General features: G+C 40.2%; 1 protein-coding gene across 2 annotated transcripts; it reads left to right on the top strand.

Annotated features, from left to right (window-relative positions):
* The first annotated feature begins 592 nt into the window (after positions 1 to 592).
* Positions 593 to 19,179, top strand: CNGA3 (cyclic nucleotide gated channel subunit alpha 3). Of its 2 annotated transcripts, XM_062515020.1 has the most exons (8): positions 593 to 693; positions 4,234 to 4,350; positions 5,770 to 5,949; positions 7,522 to 7,575; positions 11,260 to 11,355; positions 13,449 to 13,556; positions 14,438 to 14,544; positions 17,771 to 19,179. In XM_062515020.1, the coding sequence occupies exons 1-8, from the start codon at positions 593 to 595 to the stop codon at positions 19,177 to 19,179; spliced, it is 2,172 nt and encodes a 723-aa protein (XP_062371004.1). The 2 variants fall into 2 exon arrangements, with proteins under 2 accessions (XP_062371004.1, XP_062371005.1); XM_062515021.1 differs by lacking the exons at positions 7,522 to 7,575; positions 11,260 to 11,355.
* The last annotated feature ends 3,785 nt before the right edge of the window (positions 19,180 to 22,964 follow it).

Raw genomic sequence — 22,964 nt, 5'->3', positions numbered from 1 at the left:
TTAATAATATCGAATTATAGTATGGCCTGCATTAAGCTAAGGGGTAAATGTAATTAATTATCTGCTTGGTTAATATGGATTTTTGGAATAAAAAGCTTAATCATAAAATAGATAAAATTAGCACAGGGGAATCAATGTAAAGTGGAATGGCTTGTCCTACCACATGTATTACCTGGCTTTTTTTGGTTGACTTTCTCACTAACCTTCTTTTAATGAGATTTTAAATGCAATTTCACTATGCATAATAGGTATGTCAGTGTAGGTAGTCCATAAAGCCCAGAGACTAAAAGAATATAGTGCCATGTAACCCTTTTTCTTTGGTCATGATAAATCTTTACTAACACTTTTTTTTTCTGTCTACTGCAAATAAATAAAGAAACACATGTCATATATGTATGTAAATATCACTGACTGTTCTTCAAATGGTTGAAATGGTTTTTTTGTTGTTCCACTGTTTTGATAAAGAACTCTTTTTGAAATGGTTTTTTTGTTGTTCCACTGTTTTGATAAAGAACTCTTTTTGAGTACTGAGCAGCCTTCATATTTTTTTTTCCATTTCAGTTGTCATTTAGATGTTGATATGTAAAATAAAATGGCAAAAATCAACACCCAGCACTCCTACCCTGGTATGCACAACCTGTCTGTCAGAACTGCTGATGAAGATATTGAAAGGATTGAAAATGGCTATATCAGGTAATATTTTCCTTTCATCACAGTCAAGGGGACAGATTGCTGCATAATTTGTGGCACTGCTGTAGCTCTGGGAATGGGAGCTAGAATTACAGGAATATTGTGTTGTGATATGTTAGCTCAGTGCACTTTACAGCGCACCAGACTTGACAGCTTTTATCCAAAGTACAGAAGAGACAGACACAGGGAGGTTGTCATGGCTTGCTGTTTTGGAACCAGGAGCTGTATTACCTCAGGAAAAAAGCCAATTTTCACATCAGGGGGCATTACATTAACTCATTAATATATTATTAAAGGGAAACCTCTTTCTCAAGTCACCACACAGATAGCAGGGTCTGTGCTTGGTGAAAAAAAGAGATCCTTCCAGCACCATGCAGTGAAGGCTTGGGAAGGTTTTTTGTAAAAGCAGCCTCTGCAAATTGCCTACTTCCTGTAATAGGGAGGGAAAATTTGTAATGTATAAAGAATATCAGCATTTTTGTCCTGGATTTTCAGAGTGTATCACTGTATGGAGGAAATGTAATAGTTTCTTTACATTCACCTTTCTCTAGTTTTGGTAGTTCTAAAGTGGCTGTTAGAAACATGCCAGTGAGCTTGCACTTACCTCCTGCACAGTGCCAGTCATTCCTCTAGACTGGGCAAAGTCTGCTGGGCCAGTGGAAAGATGCCTGATGATCCATGGCACCTGTAAAGGTTGGAAAAAGTTTTCTGCTTTTGACTTGTTATGGCCAACCACCTCCTCTATGTGGACCTTGTCAGACTGTCTCTTGCTGTTCAAATGCACACCCAGATTAGAGCACCCAGAATCCTGATGGGCTGATGGGACTCCCTGCATGATGGTGATTTTTGGATTGCATGTCCCTAGAAGCTGCTGTGGATGCATTGTTTGAATTGGTCCTTTTTAAATTCTTGCTTTGCTTGTGTAATACCTTCTGTGACATAGATGTACCTACAGCAGAGAAAATGGATCTGATTTGTTCTGCTTGTTCTGGTTACACTACCCCATGGTCTCCTTAGGGAGATTTAAAAGAGCCCTGTCCCCTTCTCTTCATTAATAGTGATGTGTTAGAAAAAGTGAAAACACAGATTGAAATGAGCCTCTTCCTTTCCTTCTTTTTGGCATCCTATTTGTACTGGATATCAGTGCTTGGCAGCTCACAGAATGGAATTACTGGCAGGGATGTGAGAGTGGGGTTATAAAGGTTTAAATGTAGAATTAAATCCCTGTGATCATCTGCAATTTCAGAGGCAATGGCTTTGACAGATAGAGGGACTGAAATAGGAATTGCACTTTATTATCATGGTGATGATCTTGAAGAGGCATTTTTTTAAAGGAAAGTTTGATCTTATCAGCATTAATTGCAGGACTTCATAGATGGGTAAGAGCATACAGTCTTGCTCTGTAAAACAGATCTCATATTTAATATTTTTGTATTGTTGAAATGATTGCTGGTAAGTCTATACAATATCTTTATAATACCATTCAATTTTTTTTTTTAAATCAGATTTGCTTTAGGATATGTAACTATATGCAACTATATGATATGGGAAAAAAGCACATTTGCTAGAGTAACAGCATTTCTTCTTTGCCTTTACTTTCCTCCAGCTCCTGTTGGCTATAGTTCAACAAAGCAATTAAACACATTACTTAGTTCTTATTGAAGTCAGTGGGTGTTAAATTTATGCTTAATACTAAGGATGTGCTTTAGCATTTTTCTGCTGTGAAATGAGGTGTTACCAAGAAAAAGCATTCACTGCAACAATTAAAAGAAAGCTCTACTGATCTTTAAAATGCTGTGCTCATCTATGCTGCAGTGATTCGTGTGCCCATATTCTTACTCTGTGTAGTCTGTTACATAAAAGTTGGATCATTTTGTTCAAAGAAAAATAAAAAAACCCCGCAAAATAATAAATGAATCTCCATTTTTAAAACCCAGCCTCTGTATAGAAACAGCTCAAACAGAAGAGGCAGCATATTAGCTTGTAGACACAGGCTGGCTATCTAAAGTTGAAAGTAGAACCCAGCTGTGCCCTATGGACATCTGGATTTCAGTGTCTTTATGTGAGCAGGTGCATACGTTCCTGCTGTCCTAAGTAGACATGCAGTCAGTACTGATGGTCAGCAGCACCCAGGGAACTGCTCAGCTTACCCTCAAATTCAGTAATTCTTCAGGCTCCTTTGGCTCTCTTGATTACAAGAGGTATTTAGTTGCCTAAAATAGGCATCTGAAGCTATTTGAGATACCATGGAGTATTTGAAGCATTTAGCTGGTGCTAGTGGATGTCAGGAGTGACCTGTGTGCTCTAGAGAGGTCTAGTAAAGCATTCTGAAGTGTTCCAAATTGTACCAAACTCCTATTCTGAAGCAGCTGAATCAAGCCCTGAGATGGCCATTGGCTATAATGGGAATTTAGGTACTTACTAGGAAGTGCCATTAACAATATTGGAATTTATTGCTAAGATCACACAAAATGTGTATTACTTGGTGTATAAACAGGAATAAAAGTACTTCAAACCAGGCATGGTAGTGCAGTCTAAAACACTAACTAGTCCAGTATCCTTTCTCCAGCAGCTCTGTTGGCAGTTTCTCCAGGAAATACTAAAAAAGGTAGACAAACTCTGCTATTCTCCCAGCATTCAGCTCAAGACAGTTCTTGGGCTGAATGTGGGCTCTGTATCTGATAATCTGTGACAAATGCCTGTGCCATAAGTTTGTTCTTTTTACCTTAGAAGGATGTTAATTTTGACAACCACAATATTCTCAGCACTGGCAAAATAAACTAAGTTGTAAAAGTTTTCAGTACTAAATGGTGTTTTGTTATTGGAAGAGAATTAGAAAACAATTAACAAGTTGAGAATACTGGGACAATTGGGTTCTATTTTAGCATTGCTCTTTGAGTAGAAATAATAAAGTTTTAATTATTTGTCTGTTAGTTTCTCAGCTGTGAGTGCACATAAAATTGAGCTGCTAATTATCCTCTTGTGGACATTCAGAATGCTGCTGCCAGCTCTTAGGGAAGATACTACAAGTATCATTTTAGTCAGTGTTTTCCTGGCAATACAGATTAATGGACCCATGTGAGAATTCTTGTTTGCATTACAAAGGGAAAAAAAGTGATCCTTAATGGATGTAACAAAGTCTTGTAAAAGTGAATACTAAAGACTGAAAAACACAGAAAAACAAGGAGTGCTATAAAAAAACCCCCTGAACCCTCATAAAGTTCAAGTTCCAGTGAAGTCAATTTCAGAACTCCATTACTGGAACACAAGGCTAAAATTTATTCTTTTTATTCCTCAAATGCTAATTTTTAAAGTGTTAATAAGTAGTATTTAGCTTCTGAGATTGCTGGCCAGTTCATATTGGATGCCTCCAGAAGAATCATAGCACCAGGCTTAGCAATATGGTTATCAAATATATGCTGTGTTACTAGAGAGAGGACAATTTGCTGGACTATTGCTGATGCAGTGGTGGAGAGAACCAGATGGGGGTGAGTCTGGTGAAGACTGCATGGAATTCCTTAAAAAAAAAAGTTGTTTTTGCAGAACCCATTCACTTCCTGAGGATGCATGTTCAGAGCTGCAGGGAGTCATTTCTGTGGGAGGAGAACATGTACCTGAATCCCAGACGAGCTCCTTCACTGGCAGGGGGGCAATGGCAAGGTAAATTACTAGCTAATATAATTTACAGTATTAAGTTAAATTTGCTGAAAGAGATTGGTCACAATTTGGAGGCCAAAGAAATCACTTTCCAAAGAAAATGGGTGGAGTCCAGCTGAAGAAAGTCTGTAAGAAGTAACAGAAGCTGCATTTGACCTTGGTTCATCACTTATTGCTAGTAAAAGTCTTAGAATCTGAGAGAGGCTGAATAAGCCCAAACAAATTTGTCAAATATAAAAAAATAAATTATTTTTACATAACTATATCTGAAAATGCACTGAATGCTGGGGAAATGCATGAAGTGAGGCCAGACTGTAAAATAAATGGGTAAGTGTTTGGTTCTGGCTGATAGCTGATGTAGTGTTTGTTTCCTATTAAATAAAACTTAATGATTGTTTCCTTTTGGTAGATTGCTCTGGAAAGGGAGGAGACAGGGGGGTTTTTGTGTTTTGAGTGCAAGAATTTATCTCAGTTTTTAGAATCCAGTTATGTTTATAATGGATTTAGAGGCCTAGTCAGCAAATTTGAAGCTGACCATTGTCTTAAATTGTTTAGATTACTGGGACTTAAATATAAACCTGAAGTGGAGCTTCAAGCCCTTATTGTGTCTGCTTTGTGTCTGAGACTGCAGGGCTCTGCCTTCAGATACCATTGCTACACACAACACAGACCACAGTCACTTTAAGCACAGTGTATTTCAAAGAGCAAAGAAAAAAGTTCTTGTAAAACTAGGGTAATTTAAAGAGCATTGTTCACACTTCATTATTTTGGATAGTGAAGAATAAACTTGTATTTCCCCACTTGGTTTTCAGATAATGACACCACCAGATGTAGATGACAAAGTCTGCAGGAAGTTGAGTTTAGATGGAAAAAGATTATAGGTGTGTGTTTTGTAAACATAATGCACATGAATATATAAATTTGTACTGAGAGCTTCCTTTTTAATCTTTGTTTATTGTTTCCTTTACCCTTTTTCAGGATAAATTGAATTACATATGCTCTGAACATACAGGGAAGTTTGTGATGTAAACATGAATGCCTAGCAGTTTAAATATTAGGGTAACATAACATGATTCTTGAATGGAAATTCTCAAGGATGTAAGACAACTGCATCTGATGGACTTCACAGAGTATCTCACTTTGAGATGTAAAGGCCTCCACTCAGCAAGAATATTCTGTTGGTCCTACCATGGTGATACAGTAGAATAGGAACTGATGTGGGAGGTATTTTCCTGATCCAGTGCAGAAGGTGATCTACAAAACTGTGGCAAGTGACTGGGTTCACACAGTTACTCCATCAAGTTTAATTTCATGACAGGTGGAGATGTGGAGAAAAATCTCGGGGTGGTGTTTGCAGGGATGTTTTAAACCACCTCATGTTTCTGTCTGGCTCAGTGGATTTTGTGTGTGTGTTCCATGCAGGCTGTCACGATTTGTCTTATCTGTAAGGTCATGGGCCACAAGACACTCACACCGTGATGACCAAAGGCCTGATTCTTTCTTGGAACGTATCAGAGGGCCAGAGCTTGTAGAGGTGTCCACCAGGCAAAGCAACATCCGCTCCTTCCTGGGTGCCCGTGAGCGGCCCGGGGGAGCAAACAGGTAAGAAGAGGTGTTTATACTGCAGCTGAAGATGACTGAGGTTATGTTTTCTTGGTAATTAGGATGTAAGTTGTATTTTAAGAAGAGGGTAAGGAGCTTAGCATGGGGGATGAGCAGAGTATTTAATGCTGCCCAGGAATCTTCACATAACTCAAGTATTGCACTTTCAGCAGACTTTCTCTTTCCTTCTGAAAGACTCTGTGACCATGATCTTGAAGTAAGGATTTTGATCATGCTGCTTCAGGCAGAACAATTTCTCAGAACTGGAATTTTTTCAAATGCAACTTGATGTTGCTAAACTGCTCTCAATTGAGGAAAACGGAATTTTTATTTCAAGAATCTAGGATGTTTTGGCTTTTCAGGATCTTAATGTGCATTATCTGCAAGTGTTAGGAAACTGTAAAGAAGCAGTTGTGCAAAATGTGCAATTGCTTTGTTATATCTACTCAGAAGTTCATCTGATAACATTTCAGAAAGTTTCTGATGCAGAAATGATAAAATCCTTTGGATGCTGACTTCACTTATTAGCAGATATGCAGTCTTTGGTATGGAAGGCTGGTTCAGTCCTAATTTTTTTCCAATAAAACAAAAGAGAAACCTTTATGTGTTTACAGTTATTTGACTTGATGAGTTACTATTACTTTATAAATGTATGATACAGTGTTTTAAATTTAACTCTGGCTAAAATGGGAAAATGAAGCCCTAAGACAAAAACTGATGTTATTTAGCATTAGATGCTGAAGCAGAGACTTCTATATTTTTTTTTTTTTTTTTTTTGCTAATTAACGATTGGTAGGTAAGCAAGTAACCAGTTTCAAAAATCTCAACAAGCAATTCAGATTAAAGCAAAAACCTTTGAAGGTCTGTGCATTATGTAGGTTACTTTGTTTTGTTGTAGTCCAGCACAGCCTTACTATCTTCACTTGATCTCCTCTGTAGAAATTAATCTCAAGAGCACATTTTATTGAATTAGACAGACAGTTGTCTGATTTCTCAGGTGTCTGGATCAGTAGCAACTGCAAATGGGAAGTAATTAGAACAACATTGATCACGGGCTGACAAAGCCTGTATAAGGCTCTTTGAAGTCAATTTGAGAGCACCCATCCTTGCCTTCTCAGTTTTATGTTGTTGCTGGTTGACAGTAACTCTAAGTTGTTGTATCATGAAGGCTTAATTCTACAGCAATGGGTGGGTATGCTCATTACTTATCCACAAGCCTTGACACTGCATCTGTGAAGAGGACTTGAAAGGATTGAAGAAAGCTTAGAATAGTAGCCTAATGAGTACAGGGCTAAAAATAGTGAGGTGCATCTTGCCATGCACTAATACGCCTAAGAACAGACTTTGGACATCAGATGTGGTCACAAATGTGTATGCCAGGCACATGACAGAAAGGAACTGGTGCCTTGAAGCAGTTATGCAAAGGGGCTTATCACAACAGTCAAAATTGACCTTGCTAATCTTATCAGTGCATATGTGAGAAGCTCGTGAGTCAGTCATGTCAGTAAACACGTGCATGAAATACCAGCAGCCTTTACACTCTTTAATGTGTTTTATTTAATTTGCTTGCAGTCACTGGCCCTTGGCCAGGTTTAACGTCAACTTTAGCAACAACACCAATGAAGAGTAAGTACTGTTAACTTCCAAAGACCTTTCTACTACCAGCACCTACTCTTCTTCCCTGTCCAGCCTAGTAACATTTGTAGTATAAACTCCTTAGTTCTTCCTAATCCTTTCCTAAGAGTATAGTTTTATTTTAGAGAAGGTCTAGTTTTCTTAGTATGAAAAGCATCCTTTGTGCTCCCTGTGAACTTCTTTTTGTCTGAAGTTACTCCGTCCTCTCAATGAATGAATTCGACTAAGTATTTAGTCCCTACCTTCTGTAGTTCAGCTGGCTGATTTTACTGCATTACAAATTGATGCATTATTTTTTCAGTTTTTAAATTAGATTAATGTATTAATTTTCTAATAGTCATTTTCCTCTTTTAACACACTGGTCCCTTTTTGCAAATCAAGCGCCCCAAAAATTTCAGGTTATCAAATCAGAAGTGGATACTGATGAGGGCACCAAAACCCATTTATACGTCCCTGTTTTAAAAGTGTGTGTTTCAGTTCAGCAGGGACTGTTGTTTTAGAGAGACAGGCACCATAATAAGGCTGGTATTGCCATAGAATGTCTGACAGAAGCTGTCCTTCTGTGTCTATTTTATATAATTGACAAGCTATTTCACACTGTTACACCAAAGAGAAATATATTAAACAACATGAAGAGCTCCTGTAATTTAAAATTGCCCAACATCAATGTTTGTTGCTTGTCTTAGACCACAGCAATCTGAAGACATACGTGCTCTTTAGTATCCAGCTGCAGTTCTCATGCATAATGATAGTATTATTTTCATTGCTTTCCAGATGAAAACAAAAAAAATCATAAGTAATCAGTACATCTTCTGATTGTGTCAGAAATACTTCTAGAAAACTCTTGGGTTCTTTTTTTCCCCCAAATAATTATATCATAGGCAAGTTAAAACTGTACATTTTAAATGATGCTGCAAAACCTTTGAGCATGTAGCTGAACAAAAGATCTTCCCGTTCCTAAAGCAACTTTTTGGTTTGGTTTGCGTAACTTTTGTTCAAAAGGAAAATCTGTGTGCAGTGAACAGTGACAGAAATATGCAGACTTTTATTTAGACTGATAGAAAAGAAGTGCTATGAGCTTGGAGCTGAGACTGCTAGATGGAGCCCAGAGGACTGGTTTGGACAAATATTTCTGCCTTGCTTTGTTTCTGATGAGGACGCATGCACCTTGGGCAAAACTTTCCTCCTTTCAATGTTTCACTATTCTTAAATGAAGACAAGACTTGTCTGTCTACCTGCCCAAGAGTCTGAAATATACTTGATTTGCAAAGAACTTGACAGATGAGAAATATGCAAATATTTAAGTCTTTCAAAGACTATGACAGTGCTTTTATAAGGGCTGATGAGGTAGGTTGCTAAGTCTGAAGCTGCATACAGCTTAGAAACAGCATGGATGCTGTTAGGGTCAAAGAGGACAGACAAAAACTGTTTTATTAGTTACTGGATTCAAATTTACTTAATGTTACTGGTAAAGAAAAAGAAATGTGGACTTTTCATTATGCAAAATACTTAGGTGTGCCATGCCTTGGGGAATTGTACACGATGCTTTCAAGTCTTTGATTATGGCCAACCTTTTCCTCTGAGCAACTTCCTTTGCCAGACTGCAAGTGGACGGGAGTATGATAAGATGGGAGTTACCACAATAGAGAGATGAGCAGAGGCAACATAAATGGAAGAAAATCTCTTACAAAAGGTACCTGTAGTTGACAGATGAGTTTGTAGGAGATCTCAGGTCAGAGAAAAATAAGTATTGGTATTAGATGCTCTGTGAAATAAAGTTTTTTCACTTTTTAAAAAATAAAACACAAACATAGGAAGGACTTGGAATTGTCAAAATATTCCCTCCAAAGTTTGCCACCACTGAGACTTTTTTTGACTAATTCTCCATCTCAGCCTACTTTTCCCTGCATAACAAGATCCACAAATATACAGTGGCCCTACTCTTTGAAAATTCTGCTTATTTGTAACTCTTCTGATAAGAATGTCAAGCATTTGAAGTACTGAGAAGCTACATTGATGCTAACAACAGAAAGTGTGCATTTGCCTTTAGATCAGACACCATGCATGGCAATCTGCAGTGAAATCCTGATATATTTTTTAAACAGGAAGGAGTTTTGGGGGCAGATGGGAAAATGACGTGGTAAAATTCTGGACAGTCAATCCAGAGAAATAAATTCCTGAGAAGCAGCTCCTACTGCTGGGTAGGTATCTGCCTTGGTAAATGAAAAAATCTTTCTTTGATTTGAGAGGCAAGTAGAAATAGAAGATTAGTCTATCCAAAGATTTTTTTCTCCTCCAGTTCTGCTCCCTTGTACTGTGTACTTTTGAAGGTTTCACTGGTGTTGGTCAATTTGGTAGGTATTCCCGTGGATGTGGCAGAGGGGGGAGGATCTCAGCTTTTTTTAGCAAATGAGTCTTGACTTTTCCAAAGTACACTCTGGTGGTTCATTACTGTGGAAATGTCTAAGGGTAAGAACTGGAACAGGTGCTCATTGCTGATTGGTGAAAGCTGCTACTATCTTGAAATTGGTGGCTGTCATCTCCCTTGGAGTGCTTCTTTCTCCCTGTAACAAGCACATTGCTAGATGTGACTGCCATTTACAGCACAGACCTTTCTGGTTTGAGCAATATGAGGAAGTGTGCATGGAAATCCCAAGTCCTGTAAGCAGCATTATTCCATGTTCTGTCTTTGCTGTGGGATGTTGCGGTCATTAAACTCATTTGTCCTTTCTTGACACAAGTGCAAAGGGAGACTCAGACTTGAGTGAAGTCTTGGCAGTTCAGAGGAGAAGACAAAGCTCCCATGGGAGCAGGAATCCATGGCTTTCATTCAAACCAGATATTGTGTGTGTGGAGTTTTTTTATCCACATATACTGTAGTGTGGGGAACACTCTTAGGCTTTTCTGGGTAAGAAAGACACTTTATTGAAGGACTAGACAAATTTCAAATAAAAAGGAAGATCTCAGATGATGGATTTTCTGCTTGTGCGAATGAGCACTATTCTTCACATCACATTACATGATTCTTAACCAAGGCATGTAGCAAATCTAGCTTTAAGATGAAGTATTATCAGAATCTCAAGAAAGATGTTAACTTCCTGTAGGCTTGAAAAGTGTTTGTGGGCCTGTCTGCAGAAGGCAAGACAGGAAGAATATTTCAAGACTCTTCTGTTCAAGCAAACCTGAGAATTGGGCAATTCAGATCCAGATGCAATTAATTAATTAAAATTTTGCTGGTTTTAAAGACCCATGAGAAAAGATTCATCCTCATTTTTTTGATTACTGTGAAAACTTCAGACAGTCACATTGAGGTTTTGGCTTTGCAAAGAATCTTGACATTTTGTTACGCCATTTCACATTCTGTCATCATTTGGTATATTTATTTTTAAATGCCTGGGTTCTTTAAGTGTCAATCAAACTGAAAGCATTTTTTTTAAAAGTGTTGTCTAAAAAAGTCAAGAAGGTGTAGGCGACTAATGCAGAGAATCAGCCAGCTGGTTACCTGATGTGTTAGTGTGGTGGTGTCAGGCTGAGAGGTCTCAGCCAGTAAACTTTTTTCCAGTTGGATCCCTGTCCTACTCTGTCTGGAGTCTAGTCTTGTTTCCCAAACCTCCACCCTTTCCCTGAACTGCTCAGTGTTGGTAATATTGCTAAGCCTTGCATTATGTCGTACAGCAAAAAGGAAGAAAAGAAAGAGGTTAAAGAGGAGAAAAAAGAGGAAAAGAAAGAGGAAAAGAAAGATGACAAAAAAGATGACAAAAAAAAGGAAGAGTAAGTATAAAGAATGAATGTGTGATTGTAGCACGTCTCCTACACTACAAAGCATGGTATAGCATTTCATTGTAACATTTACAATTGTTCTGTAGACTGCAGATTCTTAGTCTGTCAAATCTTTAATGCTTTTTCCCCTTTGGGAAGGTTTCAGCTGCTCAGTGAAGTTGATGTATCTTGAAGACCTGTGTTTAGATGTTTCAGAAACAGCTTCCTATGTCAGTCGTAGGGAATTGAAACACCTCCAGTCACTTTAAGTTGAAGATCACTTTTTAATGATGACAACACTTTAGGACAGCAGCCTGCTTTGCAAAGTTGCACAGACTTTTCATTGTTCCAGAGTTTCCATAACGATTCAGAGTAGATGGACCAAAAGTCTGGTTCATCTTACCATGTAGAAATATCTTACGTGTAGAAAATTAAAGGTTTGCTAGTAAGTTTAGTTATTTCACTGGCTGGTATATTTAATTAATGTGGTTCTGTTCATTGCTAGTAATCACTAAAACTTGCTTCTGTTGGTTAGGGGATGGTGTATTTCTGCAACAAAATGAGGTAATTTGAATGCTTTTGGCAGAAATGGATCCTGTTCTTGCATTGTTCCTGTAAAGCTGACCCAAATAGAGCACAATTTAGTATTATCAGTGATTAAAAATAACAATGATGTCAGATTAAAAGAGAATGCATTTGGATGGCCTTCACAGTTAAGGAGTATGTTAGAGTAATATACTCTAGGTTTATATGTATGTGTATGGTGGCACCTGCTATATAGACATGAGGGAATTCCAGATGGAATTTGATTGATCTCAGGATCTTTATTAATCAAAGCTTTTAATTGTTTGTGGTTCTTTTTCCAATTAGAAAGCACTATCTTTTGGCTTTAATTGCTGTGTAGAGAAAGCCTAAGCTTTGTAGTAGCCAAGAGTGTTTTAAAACATTTAATCAAATAAAATCCATGTTTTAATGTCTACAAGGTAGTATACTCTGACATATAATGACTATATTTCATGGTCACCAGTTTTGAGGTGGTGGCCAGTTTTCTAGAAGAAACAGTTTAAAACCAGTAGTGAAGATGCTTAAGTACATACTTTTTAGATTAAAGCTGCTTCCTTTACTCACATTGCCTGGACATTCAGCTGACAGCAATGGTAGTGCCAGAAATACACACAGATTTGAAATAAATTATAATTACCTTTTAATATATTGCGTTCTTGGAGATTAGGAAACGTTCCACAAATATAATTCAAGCAATGCCTGGTCCCATATTCCACACACTACTGCACAGTCCACAGACCACACTTCTACTGCTGAAGTAATTTTGTAGGTGTGGACCTCAAGTCCATTATTGTATATGTCCTCTGATTACATGCCTAATTGCTGTCTATTCTATTTCAGCCTTTCCCATGCTGGAGGTGGGCACTTCTGAGCATACACTGTGCTGTTAGCCATGCTGTTCTTTAAATCTTTACATTCCAGGCCTGTGTGCTTCCTTTAGCATCACTTCATTTTTGTGAGGCCTAAGGACCAGGACTATGAATGCATGAAATTTCCCTATACATACTAAGACATATTTCAGCTGTAGTCACAAACACTGTATGTGCATATGCATCCAGAGAATCTTACTTGTACAGACATGTATTTGAACGCATACGTGTTTTACTTGTTCAAATGCATGCTTTTACAGTCATTTCCGTAATAGAATTTGCTAAAAAACAGCAATTAGCCTGCAAAAGAAGGCTCTTTCTCTAGCAATGAAATGTAACCTTCTAACTGGAGTGATAATAAGAAACATTTAACAATTAACTTTTTTTTTCAGTGTGGGGCTTAATACAGAGGACTGTGGGTTTCAGCCTGGGAGATATGAATGTCTGTGTTTTTCTTTCCACTCTTATTTACGTTTTCCAAAGTTGAGTCAAACAAAGAAATAGAGCCTGTCAGATGGGATGCCTGGTATTTTATCTGCACTGCCTGCATGGATACTTGCTCTTCTCAGGCAGCTGCGAGTTCATGGTGAAATGAGCAGCCTCAAGAAGAGGGAGATCTGTCAGGTTGCTTGCTTACATTTCCAGCGTAAATCTCTATGTTTTACTTTCCAGGCCGAAGAAGGAGGTCTTTGTGATAGATCCTTCAAGCAATCTGTACTACAACTGGCTAACCGTAATTGCAGCACCTGTGTTTTATAACTGGTGTATGCTAGTGTGCAGGTATGGATTAATAACAATTTACATTTCAATCATTATGTTTCCTATGTAAATCACCCTCTTATCTCCCAGCAGAATCTTTTGGGTGACTTATCTAGAGGGCTTGCAGTTCATATGTCCTTAGGGATGCATGACATGTGTACCACTGGGAACAGATTGCCAATGTTTGTTTGTTTTTTCTTTTTCTCTAAAAGCAGGGTGGATGTAACTTGCAGTGAGTGTCCTCATGAGCGCTGGTGTGGCCTTTGTGTGCCATCTGCCGGCTGAGCTGTGTCCTGGACCCTGCATCCCTAAGCACTGCCAGGGATGAGGGCTTCCCACCACCTGGGAGAGAACAGAAAGGAGGCATGTGGGCAGTGATGGGGCCTCTTAAATTCATATAATGCATCTTTTGGCTACTCAAAGGGCAGAAAGATTTAACTCAAGTATTTCTTTCCCATGGTAGAATGTAGAAATCGGTTTCAGTCAAAGTGATGGAGGGCTGTAGACATGATTTTCTTACACTGTGTAAGATGGTCGGGAGAGACGAGGATGGCTTGCCACTGAGAAACCAATCTTTTATTTGGGAATTATCTTCATGGAGATGTGTATCGTGTGAAATCTGATGCACTTTTGATTGTAGGGGTATGTATAATCCTTTACAGGTGCACTAGTGTGGCATCTGTGTGTTTTAGTTTTACTCCTGTCCAGAACACCTTTGAATTCTGAAAGATCCTGTGTCTCTTTGGACACAGCTCTAGTGTGCCGATGTCTGGACATGGAGATACGCTGTCTGTGATATTTCTGTTCCAGAAATGTGCACTAATGTGCGACTAGGGCACGTAATGCAAGTACCTTGCTTATGCAGTTGATCTAATTTTGTTTTTAAATCTTTGTTACTTTAGAGCCTGCTTTGATGAGCTACAAATGGACCATGTTAAAATGTGGCTCTTCTTGGATTATCTCTCTGATATTATCTATATTATTGACATGTTCATCAGGTTCAGAACAGGTGAGTCTTTCTGGGATTTTACAGTGTTTCCAAATACTGCATCTATATAAAGGATGGAAACAAAAATTCCCCTGTGGGGTCTGACTAATGTAATATCCTGTCAGAGCACAGCAGTGGAGGTTTTTGGAAGATGCAGTGTCTGATCAGTTTGGATTTTTTTAAGGCTGTACATTCCAACACTTGCTCTTCACTTGTCTCTAAATTCAGCTCTGTCAGTAATAGTTGTGCCAGATGCTGAGTGAACAGCCACTGTAACAGGCTGTGTGGAAAGGACAATATAGGGCACTTGGGGCAGGAAACCAACTGCACCTCACAAGTGCTGTTTTCTTAACCAAGCTGTGCAGCATCCTGGTCAGAAGTGGTTATTGAGTTGGTCAAGTGCAAGACCTGGCACCTGTCTCAGCCTTCAGTCTGTGGTCCTATGCCTGGAACAGGCAGTGCAGCCCCAGTGTCACCATCTGTGATTCCTGCTTACTCCTTCTATGAGGTCCTGTCTGGCATTCCCACTGCCTGGTGTTGGGATGGGGTTCACCCAGGAACCTCTGCCTAGGCCCTGCCTTCCTGAAGAAAGAATGAACCCAGAGGATCTGTGAGGGCTGTGCCATGATATGTGTGGAGTCGTTCTCTTCAGCTTCTTGTCTCTGTTTCTGTAATCCAGGCAGGCCAAGATTCCAGCCTTAAAGTGGTATCTGTTTTAAACTGAACAAGGTCATAATGATAGACCTAAGCAATGACGTACAGTGATCCATGTCACCGTTACTGAATAGTCCTTGATGCACTTTGGTGCTTGCACTTTGGTCCATGCCAGTGAGTACCCAGTGTCTGGGGACAGCTAGGAGGACAGCAGAGGTTAGGTGTTGTTCATGGTGGTGTTTTTGGAGGGGCCTGGAAGAACTCATATGTGAATAGAAGCTGTCATGGTAGCTGGTCTTGGGCCAGAAAACATCTCCAGTCTCATGCTCTTCACTGGTGCAGACACAGCTTCAAAATGTCCTCTGAAAAAGTCCAAAACAACACCGATCATTAAAAAAAGTGAGAGTAATTTTAAATCTTTCATTTTAACATCATATCCTTTTTATCTGTTTATTTATTTAAAGTCATGCTGACAGCTTGATGTTCATTATGGCCTGTGACAAGTTGTAAACATAAGTACAAGATGGGCTAAAAATGCTATCATGTGGGAAGCACACAACCCATGGCAAGCCAAATTCTTAAATTTAGCAAGTACCTTGTTCAACAGGAAAGTCAGTTTCAGGTACCAGCCTAAATCAGAAGAGTGCTGTATTTGGGGCAGGATGGGGGTGGGGTGGTGTGTGTGTTCATCTTCTTTGTGTAGTTAAAATGTCAACTAAATTTACCTTCTGCAGTTAACATGTGTTAATGTAATGAGAAAGAACAGAGTAGAAATTAGGCATGTCCTGGCAAAGCAAGTTATAAATTGCTATGGGTTGTCCTGATAATGATTATATGGCTGTTAAAGCCTGAGTGGAATTTGAATTTTCAGGGCTGGCTTGCAACAGCAGAATTGCTGGAGCCGTCTCCTGAATGCTTCAGTGCAGGTGTCTGCTGTAGTTCCAGGCACTCCAAGAAAAAAGTCACTTCTTTTAGGTGGCAAAATCTTTGTCAACTCTCTTAACAGCCCCTCCTGACTCTGCCTTTTCCTGTGAGTCGGCAAGGTCCATCTGCCCTGGGGACAGAGGTCCTGTAAGCCTTTGGGGAAGAGTGAGACTTTCTGCTGTCTGAAGGCAGGGTCTGCCTTTGAACTGAGATCTAGGTAGCCCCATGATTGCTCTGATCATCAGCTTCTCCATGGTGCATTTCTGTCCAGCTGCAGGGCATTTCACCTATTTGGTGACTGTGCACTGTGAAACATAAAGGATTCATGTCTCAGCAGTTGCTCATGTTTATCATACACTGTTCTAATGCTTTCAAAAGATTTTGCTTTAAGACTTAGTTGCATAAGGGAACAAAAAGCCAAGAGATTTTATATCATTTCAGGAGGAAGGTGTTTTCAAAGTTAATTTTCATAACTGTGTTATCAGAAATTCATCATTCTGGCCAGCTTTTCTGTGTAGTTGTATAACTAAAGGGCATATTTGAGGCATATTTGACCAGCTTTTTCAGCAGATTTCTGGGAGGCAACACATGCATGGTACAGGAACTACTTCCATTTGTATTCACTGTCAGTTTGCAGATCCAAAGCCAGATACACAAAAATAGATGAGGCATTTATGGATGCAACACACATTCCAGAAATACAGCCATGCTGTGTAGGGCATAAAGAAATGCAGCTTGGTGCTCTGCATGAGAGGCTTTCCTGAGAAACCTATAGAGGGCTTTTAGATTACAAAAGGGTTAGTAAAAATGTCATAATCCTGTATACACCAGGAATGCTTTGGTTTTTTCTTAGTGGACTTTTTCTCCTGAAGGGCCTAATGGGCTGACAGTTGGATATATCCATTGCAATGGCAGCAAGTATTTTGCAGGGCATAGGCTGTTCCTTGTGGAACTTTTTTAATGATGTCATTAGAGGCACAAAAGAGCACTGTGGCTGGACTGTCTGCAGTAAAGGTCTGTCACTGCAGTTTATATCTACTTGTAAATTTTTAAAATCTAATACTTTTCAAAGTCTTTGGAATAAAGAAATACTGATATGTGGAAGTTTGCTTAGCAGCTCTCTCACTAGAAACACAAAGTGCAAACCAAGGAAAATCATGTCAGTTGTAACACTGGACACAAGAGGAAAAAAATTAGAGGGGGGGGGTAACTTAATTTCTTTATCTCAAGGATATCTATATTGTTCGGAAAAAGTTTCCAACAATGCATTGTACCTACTTGTTATTTCTTTTTAAATATTCCACTCCTATTTTATACACAATTGCTTAACACTTGCTTAACTTTATTATGACTCATGCCAATGATTCATGAAAAATTAGACACTTGAATCTCCCTCTCTTTTTTTGCAAAGATACCTAAAAGAAAAAGAGAGAGCTGTCACAGAATAGAGTGGAAAGCCTCAGGGAGCACTGTTCTGATAATAGTTATTGTTCTTAGTCATTATATATCAGCTTTGAAACTTAATTGAAATATTTAAACATGCAATTAAATGGCCTCAGTGTCAGGCATAACAGTACAAATTTTAACATTCTTAGGCCTGAAATGTAAGTCACTCACTCTGTTGATAGTATTTTTATTCTGACAAGTAAAATCTTTTTATTCTCTGAAGGCTTCCTTGAACAAGGCTTGCTAGTTAAGGATGAGAAGAAATTACGAGAACATTATACCAAAACTACGCAGTTCAAACTGGACGTGCTGTCTCTTGTGCCAACAGACCTGGCATATTTCAAGCTTGGTTTGAACTACCCCGAGCTCCGATTTAACCGCTTGCTGAGGATTGCTCGGCTCTTTGAGTTTTTTGACCGTACCGAGACCAGGACAAATTACCCAAACATGTTCCGTATTGGCAATCTTGTGTTATACATTCTTATTATCATCCACTGGAACGCGTGCATATACTTTGCGATATCGAAGGTGATCGGGTTTGGAACTGACACCTGGGTGTATCCCAACGTGTCTGTTCCGGAGTACGCACGCCTGTCCAGGAAGTACATTTACAGTCTGTACTGGTCAACGCTCACGCTGACAACCATCGGAGAAACACCACCCCCAGTGAAGGACGAGGAGTATCTCTTTGTGGTCATTGACTTCCTGGTGGGCGTGCTCATCTTTGCTACCATTGTCGGTAACGTCGGCTCCATGATTTCCAACATGAATGCTTCTAGGGCAGAGTTCCAGGCCAAAGTGGATTCCATTAAACAGTACATGCAATTCCGAAAAGTGACTAAGGATTTGGAAGCCAGGGTCATTAAGTGGTTTGATTACCTCTGGACCAACAAGAAAACAGTGGATGAGAAAGAAGTTCTCAAAAATCTGCCTGACAAGTTGAAGGCTGAAATTGCCATCAATGTCCATTTGGACACACTGAGGAAAGTGCGTATATTCCAGGATTGTGAAGCTGGACTTCTGATTGAGCTGGTGCTGAAACTGAAACCTACAGTCTTCAGTCCTGGTGACTACATTTGTAAAAAAGGAGATATTGGAAGAGAAATGTACATTATTAAAGAGGGAAAATTGGCTGTGGTGGCAGATGATGGCATTACCCAATTTGTAGTCCTAAGTGATGGCAGCTACTTTGGTGAAATCAGCATCCTAAACATCAAAGGTAGCAAATCTGGCAACAGGAGGACAGCCAACATTAGGAGTATTGGTTATTCTGATTTGTTCTGCTTGTCTAAGGATGACTTAATGGAAGCTCTCACAGAATATCCAGAAGCCAAAAAGGCTCTGGAAGAGAAAGGACGTCAGATTCTGATGAAAGACAATTTAATAGATGAGGAGGCAGCAAAAGCAGGAGCTGACCCAAAAGACTTGGAAGAAAAAATAGGGCGACTTGAAGTAGCTCTGGATACGCTGCAGACTAGGTTTGCAAGGCTCTTGGCAGAATACAGTGCATCTCAACAAAAGGTGAAACAGAGACTTGCCAGAGTAGAAACCCGAGTGAAAAAATATGGTAGTGGCAGCTTATCAGTGGCAGAAGGAGAGGCTGAAAAACCTGAGGAGGAGAAAAAGCAGTAATAGAATATTTGTATTTCCTCATTTATTGGAGAAGGTTGAAGCACTGAAAGCCATAAATGTATGTAAATATGTGTGTGCATACATAGACATAATTATTTTTATATGAACTCAAGAGAATGGTTTTTAGCATTTTTAACTGAAGCAGTATTTTCTTGTAAATAGAACACTGTCACCTTCTTCTTGGGGGGAGATTTGGTCCAGCACTTGGTACTTTTTTTGTACTGAGGGTGGGCTTCTTACAAGTCATGCTCAGAATGTCTGTTGTATTTGGTACCTGTAGGTCGTGACACACTGTCTCTTCCCACGCATTGTGTGCTAAGAAGGCATTGTACTTGAACTAGAAGAGACTAATTTTTTTTCCTTTTTAAGAGCATAAAAATGTTTGTAAGGTACCCTGCTCTAACTTGCCACTTTAGTACCTGATTAAATGTGTGGATGGATGTCTGGGTTTCTCAAAATCTTCATTCTTTCACAGACTGTGCAAGCAGTTGGATGACAGCTAAGCAGTATCAGGTACCTGGCCATTGCAATGCAATGCATTGGATATGCATGTGTCTGAAACAGCTGTGCATTTGGATGCTTTAGTCTGATTCTCTGTAATGAGCTGGGCTCTGCATAAAGGACCTTGCTGACAGAGTAGCAGTGCTCATTCAAGTCCCTTCTGGCAGGGTCTGTGACAGCTTTTGCTGCTCTTCAACTGCTTCACCAGGGGAGAGAGCGGGGGACACTCCCTTGTGTTTTTTTAGCCCAGTTCCATCTACACTTGGAAAGGAGTTCCCTAAAGCTCACTGGTGGAAGGGTAATAAGCCTTCATGGAACCTGGAAAGAGAAAAGAGAGCCCTGGTGTGTGCAGGTCCCATATGTAGGGTGCTGAGTGAAGTCCCTGGCAAGTGGGCAGTCCTGAGGGAGGCTACTGAGAAATCCCATGGGCTGGTAGGGCAGGCTGTCTGTCCCTGCCTGCCAGGCAGCTTGCTCCCACAACAGGGTTTCTGCAAGGCAGGGAGAACAAGCCCTGTGTTGCGAAGTCATTCCAATCACTTAGGCCTATGTTTTCTTCCTTTTTATTTCTTATAATAATGTCTACTCCATCTCCCTTTGCTGTTTACCACCATCTTTTCTCCAAAGTAGTTGTCACACTACCTTGTTTCCATTAGGGAGAATGCAGAAGACACTAGCTTTCATTTTTTTGCTGTACGGTATTTTTTTTTTTTTTGCTGTCATGCAACTTTTCCTATGTTACTTTCATCCTTCTGTATCTCACTGGCTTTTGAAAAGTATGGAATAGCAGAGGCTGTTCAGCGTGTATGGCATGGGATCCTCCAATGGCATTAGGTATTACTATGGACAGTGCTCTGATTTTAATTGTCCTCAGGCCTGACTTGCAACAGCATCTGGGATTGATGGCCTGTTGGAAAATTGGTGAGAAACCCACTGAGAAGAGGGTGGTTTAACTGAGTGGTAGTGGAATGAAAAGAGACAGTTTTGCTAAACTGAGTACAACTGCTCAGAGTAAATTCTCATCTCCAGGCAAGCAGCTGTTCCCTTCTGTTGATGCTTCTGAGCCTGGTGAGGGAGACAAATCTGTCAGTGATTAAGGAATGGGGCTTCGCCAGCAACACTAGCAAGGGGACAATTGGGTAGTAATGTCCACACATGGTCCTCGTCTAAACTCCTGCTATCATTAGCCTAGAAGCCAACTACACTTACGGATCTTCCCTAGATTGGGCTTAACCTCAATCATCAAAATCTCCACTGATTGTAACAAGTGGTTTGGAAAGTAGCCAAGATCAGTTTGTGGCCAGTGGCTCTCAGGAGTATTGGTCCATCATCTGAATCTTGTCCTTACTTTCTTGAGAGGGCTTGAGAGAAATGGGGGAGCTCTGAGAGGCAGGTTTTGGCAGGGGTGTAGTGCCCTTGGTCCCACGCAGAGGCAGGCAGGGCTGAGGTGGAGCTGGGCTCACTGCAGGGTACCCTGTGATCACAGATGATGCCGTCACAGGCTGCTCAACTTGAAATTTTAACCTCCTGACAGAGGCGGGTACCACACTTGGCTTGGCTGACATGCACTTCTGTGTGACTCAAACTCACTGTATCTGGTAGAGGTTTTGTGCATATTGACATGTTCTCCATCAGCCATCATTTTCTGTAATTACCTATCTACCCAACATAGCACAGCTGTTCCCAGCCCACTAGGTATACATGAGTAAAACTTTAAAGTACTCTATACCAAATTCATACCTGTTTAAAAACCCCAAAAAAACACAGGACTGCTTCTTTACCTGATGGATTAGAACAGCCTAATCTATCAATTAAATACATCTTTGCACTTCCCTTCCTATGCCTCTTGATCTGGTTTTCGTACACCAGAAAAGAGCATTTTGATGCTATTGGCTTCAGTCACTTTGAAACACACAGCTTCTGGCATGATGAAATCACATCCTTTGGTATCTTTCATCTCTGTAAGATGTTTTTTCCTCTTTAATGTGGCTACACATGTACATTAAAATATTTTGAGTAATGTTCAAGCAACTCTGTGTTTTCTCTTATCCATATCCCTCTAGATTTTAGTCTTTAATGACAGACTTTGATCATGTCACCGTTACATGGCCTGGAAAATCCATTAACTGGAACAGAGATCTGAAGTGACAGGAAACTAAGTGGGAATGGTGGTCTCTCCCTCACTACAGGGCAGTTGGCACACAGCTTTGGTCCTGGGCCCAATTTTGACACCATCCCTCTGTTTGCAGATACCACACAGGCACAAGAGCCTGACCCACTGCCCAAGGGGTGCCAGGTCCCATGGGACACAGAGCCTGTCAGGCTCTTCATGTGCTGCAACCCACCTGTCTCCTGTCTTCCCCTTCCAGCTCCAGGCTCGGCAGCACAGCAGGGACAGTGGCTTGTCTAGCAGAAACAAGTGTGTGCAGCTTTCTGCTATTTGCACACATGTCATCTACCAAAAAATTGCCTGGTACAGGCTGGGCTGGGCTGGGCTGATCCTTCAACCCTGCCACAAGAGAAAGCAAGGCACAGGGTAGTGCTTATAGAGCATTTGAACACAGGCCCTGAATCTAGAAATAGGGTTAATGGCCACAACCCTCACTTGACGTGGGCCTAAGCAGGTAGCCATGGGCTGGCACTGCTGCTCCAAACTGTCTGTGCTGAGGGAGATACCAGGTGGGCAAAGTCTGAGAGGTTTGAAGGTCTGCTCCACATGCAGAAGAAGAGGAGAGGTGGTGGAGTGGCACACCATGCTCCAGCTGCTGCTCAGAACAAGCTCTTCCAGGGGGAGGGCCTCAAACCCTGGACCCAATACCCTGATAGCAAACAATTTCAGCCTTGCTCCTCTCTGAAGTGTTCTCAGTGCTCTCCCCATCCTTTTACTCTCATCCATTACTATTATTTTACTTTACAGTTCTTACAGCAGAAAAATGCCCTGGCAAATTCAATGATCTGGACTTCAGAAGCAGCAGTAACAGCAAAATGGCTCATGTATTTGTTCAGCTGAGGGTTGGGATTTTCTTGACAGTGCAGCTCTTTCTTCAGAAACAGCCCAGGGAAGGTACAGTCATGCTTTTAAAACTCTTCTCCAAGGCAATGGCTTTAGAGTTTCATTACTGCCAAATACTTATTAATGTACAGTATGAGGGCTCTACTTTACATTAAAAACCAAACTGTTCATTGTCTTTTTCCCCACAAAAGCATTAGTGCTTTCTCTGAGCTGGTCCATATGTTGCTGGCTTTGGAAGACAAACTTGTGTCTGTATCACTGCTGACATCAAGGA

This window comes from Cinclus cinclus, chromosome 2, assembly GCF_963662255.1.
Source record: "Cinclus cinclus chromosome 2, bCinCin1.1, whole genome shotgun sequence".
Classification (NCBI taxonomy): domain Eukaryota; kingdom Metazoa; phylum Chordata; class Aves; order Passeriformes; family Cinclidae; genus Cinclus; species Cinclus cinclus.
This window is presented reverse-complemented; position numbering and strand designations above follow the sequence as displayed.